Genomic DNA, 10,646 nt, shown 5'->3' on the forward strand with positions numbered 1-10,646 from the left:
GGCGGGGCGAGCGACCTGGGGCGGGACTTCCGCCGGAAGGGCGAGCGGGCGCGGCGCTCTCCCGGGCTGGATCCGGTTGGGGACCGTGACGGAGTCGCGGTGCGAGTCTCTGCGGCCATGGCCTGCGCCGCCGCACGGTCCCCGGCCGAGCAGGACAGGTGGGTGCAGGAGGGGGCTCGCCGCGGGCTGCCGGCCGGCCCGCGGTCCTGACGGAGCTCCGTGCTCCCCGGTGGGGGAGCCCAGGGAGTCGCAACTGGGGCGTCCTCGGGCCGGCGGCGGGGTCGGCGCTTGCGAGCGCTCGGCGTGACGCGGCCTGTGCTTTCCCGGCGGCAGGTTCATCTGCATCTACCCCGCGTACCTGAACAACAAGAAGACCATCGCGGAGGGGAGGCGGATCCCCGTCAGCAAGGTGGGCGCGGCGGCTCCGGGGCCGTGTTTGCGGAGGGGAGGCGGGCGGGTCCCCGCTTCCAGGGGAGGGGTGACATCGGGGGTGGCGGAGGCGGGAGCCGGCGTCCCCTGGTGCCCCTGCGTGAGGGACCCCTGCGTGAGTGCGTGGGGGACCCCTGCGTGAGGGACCCCTGCGTGAGGGGACCCCTGCGTGAGGGACCCCTGCGCGAGGGACCCCTGCGCGAGGCGACCCCTGCGCGAGGCGACCCCTGCGTGAGGGGACCCCTGCGTGAGGGACCCCTGCGTGAGGCGACCCCTGCGTGAGGGACCCCTGCGTGAGGGACCCCTGCGTGAGGGACCCCTGCGTGAGGGACCCCTGCGTGAGGCGACCCCTGCGTGAGGCGACCCCTGCGCGAGGCGACCCCTGCGTGAGGGACCCCTGCGTGAGGGACCCCTGCGTGAGGGACCCCTGCGTGAGGTGACCCCTGCGTGAGGGACCCCTGCGTGAGGTGACCCCTGCGTGAGGGACCCCTGCGTGAGGGACCTCTGCGTGAGCGACCCCTGCGTGAGGGACCCCTGCGTGAGGGACCCCTGCGTGAGGGACCCCTGCGTGAGCGACCCCTGCGTGAGGGACCCCTGCGTGAGCGACCCCTGCGTGAGGGGACCTCTGCGTGAGGGACCTCTGCGTGAGGGGACCCCTGCGTGAGGTGACCCCTGCGTGAGGGACCCCTGCGTGAGGGACCCCTGCGTGAGGGACCTCTGCGTGAGGGGACCCCTGCGTGAGGTGACCCCTGCGTGAGGTGACTCCTGCGTGAGGGACCCCTGCGTGAGGCGACCCCTGCGTGAGGGACCCCTGCGTGAGCGACCCCTGCGTGAGGGACCCCTGCGCGAGGCGACCCCTGCGTGAGGGGACCTCTGCGTGAGGGACCCCTGCGCGAGGCGACCCCTGCGTGAGGGACCTCTGCGTGAGGGACCCCTGCGTGAGGGGACCCCTGCGTGAGGTGACCCCTGCGCGAGGCGACCCCTGCGTGAGGTGCTGCGTGGACGGGGAGGCCCTGCGCGGAAGGGTTCAGCTGTAGCGCTGGCGTCGCCGCCTGCAGGGCGATTTTTTTTTTTTTTTTAATTTTTTTTTTTTTGACAGGCAGAGTGGACAGTGAGAGAGAGAGACAGAGAGAAAGGTCTTCCTTTGCCGTTGGTTCACCCTCCAATGGCCACCGCGGCCGGCGCACTGCGGCCAGCACACCGCTCTGATCTGAAGGCAGGAGCCAGGTGTTTCTCCTGGTCTCCCATGGGGTGCAGGGCCCAAGCACCTGGGCCATCCTCCACTGCACTCCCTGGCCACAGCAGAGAGCTGGCCTGGAAGAGGGGCAACCGGGACAGAATCCGGCGCCCCGACCGGGACTAGAACCTGGTGTGCCGGCGCCGCCAGGCGGAGGATTAGCCTAGTGAGCCGCGCGCCGGCCCTGCAGAGCGATTTGCCCGTGTAGGGTGGTCGCCGTGTCAGCTGTTTCGTTCCCCAGCGGCGGCCGGTCTGCGCCTCGGTGTGTGCGGTGCGTCCCGGGAAGAAGGGAGCGGGCCCTCCGCCAAGGCTGTGACACAGGCCCCCTCGGATATTACTATTATGTTGGTATACTCTCGGGTACTTTGCAGAGGAAACCTTTAAAGATTTCCTGATAGTTACAGTCATCTTAAATGTGTCGAACAGCCAGTGTTCCCGGGGAGTCTACACCCGGGCAACCAGCACTCGAGGTAGAAAACCTGCCGAGCACGCAGGGATTCCTTTCTATTCTGTGCCCCTCACTGCCCCCTCCACGAACACGCTCCCATAAAAAGATGGTCACCGTCCTGCCTCGCACCACCACAGACGACTTTGGTTTTCAGTTTTGTATAAATAAAATTGTACATGATGCTTTTGTGGGTTTTTCCGCTGAACTCTAAACTTAGAAGATTTTACCCACGGCTTTTAGTGTAGTTTAATTCTCTCTGCTGCATACATTCGAGCCAGGTAATTCTTTATTCTGAGGGCTGACCTGTGCGTTTTAGGATGTTAACCGCATCCTCAGCCTCTACCCCCCACCCGTCGTTGCAGTCACAAATATCTCCAAGCCTTGCCACATGGGGGGGGGGGCAGGTGGTGGTGGTAAAATTCCCTGCTGAAAACCACTGCCCTGTGTTACTGCTGTGTGCAGCTGGCCCACAGTCCTCTGCTGGTGGTGGATAATTGGATTGTTCGTGTCAGGCTGTTAGAAACATTGCTGGCATGAAAATTTTTGAGCTTGTCTTTTGGTGAACATAGTTTAACATTTCTGTTGAGTTCCCGCAGGAGTGGAATTGCAGAGCCATAGGGAATGGGTGTTTTCGGCTTTCGTAGATAAAGTGTTGTATGTGTAATTGTTTAACCAGTCAGCATTTACGGAACACACACTTTGTCCAAAATACCATTCTGAGTGTTGGGAACTATACTGCTGGGTGAAACAAGGTCCTTGCCCTCACGCAACTTACATTCTGTGAGAAGGGAGACAGATACACAACTGTGCATCCATCAGTGTTAATCCCAGGAATTTTTAAAATTATAATGAATCAATTGTACCTAGTGAAAAAGAAGCCTAAGGTTTCGGTTCTTTTTTTATTGTGTTTAAAATGGTTTACACAACTAGTAGTATCCATCTAAAGCTATTTAGTGTTTCTGTTTTTAACTGTTCAGGCTGTTGAAAATCCTACAGCTACAGAAATTCAAGATGTGTGCTCAGCAGTTGGACTTAATGTGCTTCTGGAGGTACGATGTCAGTTTTCACTATTTTTCATACTTATTTCCTTACTGTAATAACTTTCTTAAAGCCTGTTTTTGTTTCATTTGTGTTAGAAAAATAAAATGTACTCTAGAGAATGGAATCGTGATGTTCAGTACAAAGGCAGAGTCCGGGTCCAGCTCAAACAGGAAGATGGCAGCCTTTGTCTCGTGCAGTTCCCATCACGTAAGCCTTTTCTCTTGGCCACATAACGTTAAGGAACACGTTATTCTTCAGCGTGAAAGGTGTCCTAAGCTGACTTTCCAAAAGTTAAAAATCAGAATTTGCTTCCTACAGATTAATTTAGAGAAAGGGTTGCTGCTGATAGGGAGGAGTGAGCAGTGGTTTTAACTTCTTTTAGCTTACGGACCTCTTCAGAATGTAATGAACCCTCGTTTTGTGAACATTTTATAAACCTATACAAGTCCATCCTGCTCCCAGGTTGAGAGCAAAAGATTATTAAATGAGTACATGTTAGTTGCTATTTCAGATCGTAGAGACCTTTGAACCCTATTAATAATTTCTATCAATCTAAAAGCAATGTTGAGTGGGGGAAAAAAGCAACTTAGGTAAATACCTCTTAAGACACGAGTTAGCTACCATGAGAGGCTGGAGACAGGGCTGCTGGTTAGAGGAGGCTGGCATTAGCTCTTTAGTTTTATTTATTTTACATTTTTAAAAAAATCTTCTTTTTGAAAGGTAGAGATCTTCTATCTTTCACTTCAATACCCAAATGGCTAGGGCTGATGTAGGCCAAAGCCCAGATCCTGGCACTCCATCCGAGTCTATCACACAGGTGGCAGGGGCCAAGTATTTGGGCCATTTTCTTTCTGCCTCTCCAGGCAGATTAGCAGGGAACTGAATTGGAAGCAGACCAGCTGGGCCTTTAACTGGCACTCTGATAAACGATGCTGGCATTGCAGGCGGCAGTTTAGCTCACTGTGTTACAATGCCTGCCCCAAATGTTTTATTTCTTGAAAACAAAAAAAAACCTGAAAATCAGTATAACAAAATGTTAGTTCTGGGTTTTAGGAAGGAAAATTTTGTTTACTTTAGAAACTTTCTGAAGTTTCTAAAAAATTTAAGAGTCGGAGCTATTTATTTAATTTTTCTCCTACAGTTTAATGAGTCCAGTGTAATTAAACCCTTCTGTTTTATTTGAATAAAAACAAATTGTGAGAAAAGACTGAAAATTAATTGTTTTTAGTTAATTTAAAATTTTTTAAGATTTATTTTATGGGGCTGGTGGCTGTAGCATAGTAGGCTAAGCCTCCACCTGCAATGCCGGCATCCCTCATGGGCACTGCTTCCTTTCCTGGCTGCTCCTCTTCCAATCCAGCTCTCTGCTGTGGCCTGGGAAAGCAGGAGAAGATGGCCCACATGCTTGGGCCCTGCACCCATGACCCAGAAGAAGCTCCTGGCTCCTGGCTTTGAATCAGGATCAGCACAGCTCTAGGTATTGCAGCCATTTGGGAAGTGAACCAGCAGGTGGAAGATCTCTCTGTCTGTCTCTCCTTCCCTCTGTAACTCTGCCTCTCAAATAAATAAATTTTTTTTTAAAGTAACTCATTATTATTAATTTGAAAGAGTGGTGGAGAGAGAGACAGATCCACTGATTCACTCCCCGAATGACTGCAGTGGCTGGGGGTGGGCTAGGCAGAAGCTAGGGACCAGGAGCTCCCTCAGGGTCTCTCTGGGGTTCCGAGGCACAACTACTTGACTTTTTACTACACTGTCTTTCAAATGACCACAGACCAGCAAGCTTCTTTTGATTACCAGTAAATGAAATGGAGGTAAAAATTGTGGTTGAAAAGATGTGGCTTCCGGGCCGGCGCCGCGGCTCACTGGGCTAATCCTCCGCCTTGCGGCGCCGGCACACCGGGTTCTAGTCCCGGTCGGGGTGCCGGATTCTGTCCCAGTTGCCCCTCTTCCAGGCCAGCTCTCTGCTGTGGCCAGGGAGTGCAGTGGAGGATGGCCCAGGTGCTTGGGCCCTGCACCCCATGGGAGACCAGGAAAAGCACCTGGCTCCTGGCTCCTGCTGTCAGATCAGCGCGGTGCGCCGGCCGCAGCGCACCGGCCGCGGCGGCCATTGGAGGGTGAACCAACGGCAAAGGAAGACCTTTCTCTCTGTCTCTCTCTCTCACTGTCCACTCTGCCTGTCAAAAAAAAAAAAAAAAAAAAAAAAAAAAGATGTGGCTTCCTATTCTCAGCAAGAAACTAGTGAGACAGTAAAAAGAACCTTAAGGACTTGCACTGGGTTGGGTGAGGAAGGGAGCTGGCTGTGCGTAGACAGGGCAGGGCGCCTGTGTGTGGGTCACTGAGCAGTTGAGACTTCCTGTAGCTTGGTGACATTTTGTTTTTGTTAGAAGACTGAGAAACCCTATGCTTTGGTAGCTGTTCTGACTCTGACCACCTTGTTACGTTTAGATAATCTCATTTGATCTTCAAATCCATTACTAGAATTAAGACCAGAATTTTTGTTTCTGAGTTAGTATTTTATGTTTTTGTATTTAATCTGAATATTTTTAAGTCGGGCATTTGGCACAGAGGTTAAGATGCCATTTGAGACTCCCACATCCCATATTAGAGTGGCTAGGTTTGAGTCCCAGGTCCACTTCTGATTCCAGCTTCCTGGTATTGTGCACCCTGGGAAGGAGTGCTGATGGCTCAGTTCAGTGTCTGCCATCATATGTGAGAACTGGATTGCGTTCCAGGCTCCCGGCTGCAGCCTGGCTATTGCAGTCACTTGGAGAATAAGCCATCAGATCAAGGATCTGTCTCTCTGTCTGCCTTTTAAAATAAAAAGTGAAAATATATAAATAAAAATGTAATTATTAATATTCTTAGTATTGTTCTCACTTTCACTACATTTTCTCCATTAGAGGATTCCACTTCAGAAACTCTCTGTTCATTTGGTGTATTTTTAGAAGAAAGTATTCCCTTTGTGACAATCTGTTGAGCTTATGAAGTTCAAGTGAATGACTTTCTATGTCTTATTTCTGACTGTACACTAAGCCTGACTTCTGGTTCCTAGGTAAGTCAGTAATGCTGTATGTGGCAGAAATGATACCCAAACTGAAAACAAGGACACAAAAAGCAGGAGGCGGTGATCCAAGCCTTCAACAAGGAGAGGGAAGTAAAAAAGGAAAAGGAAAGAAGAAGAAGTGACCTGGTGTGAGCTTCCAGCACATGACGCCACTGAAAGGGCCACGAGTTGGAAGCTTCTAATTTGAACCTGAGGGGAATAAGCTTTTTGCCTGCATCATTTAATGGAACTGTGAACATCAGTGCCTCCATCTTCATCATCAAACTTGACATTGAAATAAGCGTACGTTGGAAGTTTTTATCTAGTTTTTATGCAGTGTACAAGAAAGAATTTTTTGTCCTTCAATGAAAATCTTTTGTGGAAAGAAGAATATTTTTAAATGGACAGTGGACTGCACCATGAGTTACTTGAAATCCTATATTCCTTTGTCCTCTGTGTAAACGTGTTTCAGGAGGTTTAGTAAGATCTGAAATACATTTTGTTCATCTTTTTAAGTTAATGAATAAAATGTCAAACTGACTCTTCTAGCGCTTGCTTGTGAAGTAACCAGTGGCAATAGAGGAGGTAACCAAAGAGAGTGAAATAGTGGACGCTTGGCAGTGGGAGCCCCAGACAGAAGTGGATCCTCACGGTCAGGGTGTTTATGAACAGCTGGTTTGTAAATCACAGTTCTGGACTTGTTCATGTAATGACGTTGTTCAGTTGCTAAATTTTGACATGTAGAAAGTCCTGAATTTTTTTTTTTTTTTTTTTTTTTTTTAAGATTTCTTTGTTGGTTTATTCAAAACACAGAGTGACGGAGATCTTCCATCCACTTATTTACTAGCCAGATGCCCACAACAATCAGGGCTGGGCCAGGAGCCAGGACCTTCATCCAGGTCTCCTACATGGGTGGCAGGAACCCAAGTACTTGGGCCATCATCTGCTTCCTTCCCAAGCAAATTAGCAGGAAGCTGGATGGAAGCAGAGTATCCAGGATTCAAACCCAGCACCCCGATATGGCATACTGGTTTTTTTTTTTTTTTTTTTTTTTTTTTTTTTTTTAACAGGCAGAGTGGACGGTGAGAGAGAGACAGAGAGAAAGGTCTTCCTTTGCCGTTGGTTCACCCTCCAATGGCCGCCGCGGCCGGCGCACCGCGCTGATCCGATGGCAGGAGCCAGGTACTTATCCTGGTCTCCCATGAGGTGCAGGGCCCAAGCACTTGGGCCATCCTCCACTGCACTCCCGGGCCACAGCAGAGAGCTGGCCTGGAAGAGGGGCAACCGGGACAGAATCCGGCGCCCCGACCGGGACTAGAACCCGGTGTGCCGGCGCCGCGGCATACTGGTTTTTTAATGGCATCTTGACGCACTGTACCACAGTGCTGTCCCTGAAGTCATGGATTTTTAAACTTTATTAATTTGCTTATATTTTTTTTAAAAATTAAATTATTTATTAGGGAGAGACAGAGATCTTCATCCATTGGTTCACTCCTCAGATGGCCACAACCAGGCCTGAACCAGACGGGAGCCAGGAGCTGCTTCTAGGTCTCCCACATGGGCAGAAGAGGCCCAAAAATGTGGTCATCTGCTGCTGCTTTGCCTAGGCCATTAGGGCACTGGGTTGGAAGTGGAGCAGGGTGCACTTCAGTAGGGAGCCGGCATCAGGGCAGAGCTGGGACTTGAACACGGATGCTCCAGTAGGGGATGTAGGCCTCTGAATGGCTGAGCAAAGGGACTGCCTCTATGGTGTGTTTCTAACATTCTGATTGTTGTCTCAAGCTGACTCGGCACCCAGCATTTAGATGAATCCAAGCTACTTCTGTCCCCTCCTGCCTTTTTTTCTTTTTACAAAATGCCCTCAGCAGATTTAAGTCTGTTTAAATTCTTTAAATGTCTTTAAAAGACCTGCCATCAACTGGTTCACTCCCCAATTGCCTATAACAGCCTAGGTTGGGCCAAGCTGAAGCCAGGAGCCTGGAACTCGATCTAGGCCTCCTGTATGGGTGGCAGGAACCCCAGTACACATCCCCTGCCACCTCACGATGTGCTTTAGCCAGAGCTGGAATCAGGAGCAGAGCTGGCACTTGTTTCATTGTGGAAAGCTGTGGTACTTGCCCATCTCTAGCTGCAAGGGAGGCTGGGAAGCTGGATATGTGGCTTTTGCAGCCATGATTGTCTAAGGAAGAAAGTAACTGAAAATGCATAGTGGGGCCAGCGCTGCGGCTCACTAGGCTAATCCTCTGCCTGAGGCGCTGGTACCCTGGGTTCTAGTCCTGGTTGGGGCGCCGGATTCTGTCCCAGTTACTCCTCTTCCAGTCCAGCTCTCTGCTGTGGCCCGGGAGTGCAGTGGAGGATGGCCCAAGTGCTTGGGCCCTGCACCCCATGGGAGACCAGGAGGAAGCTCCTGGCTTCGGATCGGCGCAGCACGCCGGCCGTAGCAGCCATTTGGGGAGTGAACCAACAGAAGGAAGACCTTTCTCTCTGTCTCTCTCTCACTGTCTAACTCTGCCTGTCAAAAAAAAAAAAAGAAAATGCACAGTGGGGCACCCCAGTATGATTTGTCACAGAAAGATGTCTGGAAAGAAATTGTTTAGTTAGGGGGAGTGTGGATGGTCAGTGAAGGTCTCAGAAGTGTAGCTGTAACCATGTGCTGCTGTTGGTAATGTTGCAATCTGCATAATTGAACTTTTTCACCAGTTGATAAATGAAAAGTCGAATCTTCCAATGAGCGAAGTTGAGCATTTCCTCAGTTGAAATGCTATTTGTGTTCACTGGAATACTGTGTTCACATCCTTTGCCCACTTATAAGTATGCTGGCAAAATTCCACTTGCACATAATATATAGAGAGCCGGCTGGTTTTACTCCTTTCCACTTTACACATGGACTTCCATCTGTGGAAGAGGATTTAGTTTTCCTTCCTTTTCACCCACTGTACACACGCATGCTTCGCAGCCCACTGGTACATTTTGTGGTTTTAATCACTGTGGAGTTGACATCACACTATGTTGCGTTCATAGCTGAACCATCTACTAGTACTTTGGCTGCTTAGAAGGTAGTCAGGAATCCAGCAGCACCGTCGTCCCTGGGAGCCTGTGAAAAATGCAGTGTGTCTGGCTCCAGGACAGGATTCAGATACGTTAAATGATTTCCCTGGTATTCTTGGGCACATTGAAGTTGTCAGACAATTGAAGGACAATGGTTATTTTTTTTTTCCTTTGGAACTAATTATTGGGTTCTTTCATTTGCTTAGTTTTCTAAATATCACTAATTCAACCATAAATTTTAAGTTCTCAAAATTTCCTTTCAGAAAATTTGTTCAGGGGCCAGCATTGTGGCACAGCAGGTAGGCCAAGTTGGCATCCCATGTCGGAGCCTAGTTCAAGGCCCGGCTGCTCCATTTCTGGTCCAGCTTACTGCTGATGTGCCTGCGAAAGTAGCAGATGATGACCCAAGTGCTTGGGCCCCTGCCACCCATGTGGGAGACCCAGATGGAGTTCCTGGCTCCTTGCTCAGCCTGGCCCAGACCTGGCTGTTGTGGCCAGTTGGAGAGTGAACCAGTGGATGATCTCTCTCGGTCTCTCCCTCTGTCACTCTGCCCTTCTTTTTCAAGCCTCTTGTAGAGTCTCCGCCGTCGAAGTCCCTTACCCTTTAGACCGAGCGTACGGGCACCATGGGTTCGCCTTCCCCTGCTTCTCGAGTGACTCACGCCACTGCTTTGCTGTTGGGGAGCTCCTGTATTCGCGTGCCCCTGTGTTCGTCTTGTGGTACTCCTTGGTGGAGCTCCTTTCAAGATCTTCCTGAGAAAAACGCAGTGCACGTAAATGTTCTGTAGACTGCGTTCTGAAAGTGTCCTTCGGCCCCGAAACTGCTGGGTATGGAGTTAGAACGGCACGTCAAGGAAGTCGCTCCATGGCGGTCCTGCCGCTGGAGGAAGGGGAGCGGTGCCCGTGGCTCACTGGACTCCTGCTGCTTGGCCTTCTACACCGCTGCCAGTGCTCTGCAGAGGTCCCTTTTGTCCTTTCAGTGTGGAAAGGCGCCTTCCTCAGTTCTGGGAAAATCCCACACAGTTTTTCTCCCCTTTCTAGACCTGCTGGACTGGTTCTGAAATTCTCCCTTTCAGCTTTGCTAAGTTCTTTTGTCACCTGCATGTTTTCTGTTTCTAGCATTATCTAACTTTAAAGTTTCTTCTTTCTCAGAAGTTTTGATTTTTAGTCTTTTTGTTATCAGTTATTAGGTTATGGGTAGGAAACATAGACCACCAATTTGTGAGGATAAATTCCATTTGTCAGAGCAAAAACAGATCACGGGAGCCCTGGAGCTGAGGACTGGCTCTGGGTTTTGGTAAGTTTGCAGTCCTCGTGTGCTGCTCTGTCATCTCGTATTTCTCTCTGTCTGTCGAAGATCCCAGCTCCTGGTGTCTGAGCTGCTGCAGCCGCTGCTT

The 10,646-nt window shown here is 50.6% G+C and overlaps 1 protein-coding gene across 1 annotated transcript; it reads left to right on the forward strand.

Annotated features, from left to right (window-relative positions):
• Positions 1-55: 55 nt before the first annotated feature.
• On the forward strand, positions 56-6,741 carry SRP19 (signal recognition particle 19). Its single transcript, XM_002721570.6, has 5 exons — positions 56-158; positions 334-409; positions 3,092-3,163; positions 3,251-3,362; positions 6,211-6,741. The coding sequence occupies exons 1-5, from the start codon at positions 118-120 to the stop codon at positions 6,342-6,344; spliced, it is 435 nt and encodes a 144-aa protein (XP_002721616.6). The 5' UTR covers positions 56-117; the 3' UTR covers positions 6,345-6,741.
• Positions 6,742-10,646: the final 3,905 nt, after the last annotated feature.

This window comes from Oryctolagus cuniculus, chromosome 6 (genome assembly GCF_051225735.1).
Source record: "Oryctolagus cuniculus isolate XC-2025 breed Fujian yellow rabbit chromosome 6, ASM5122573v1, whole genome shotgun sequence".
Classification (NCBI taxonomy): Eukaryota; Metazoa; Chordata; class Mammalia; order Lagomorpha; family Leporidae; genus Oryctolagus; species Oryctolagus cuniculus.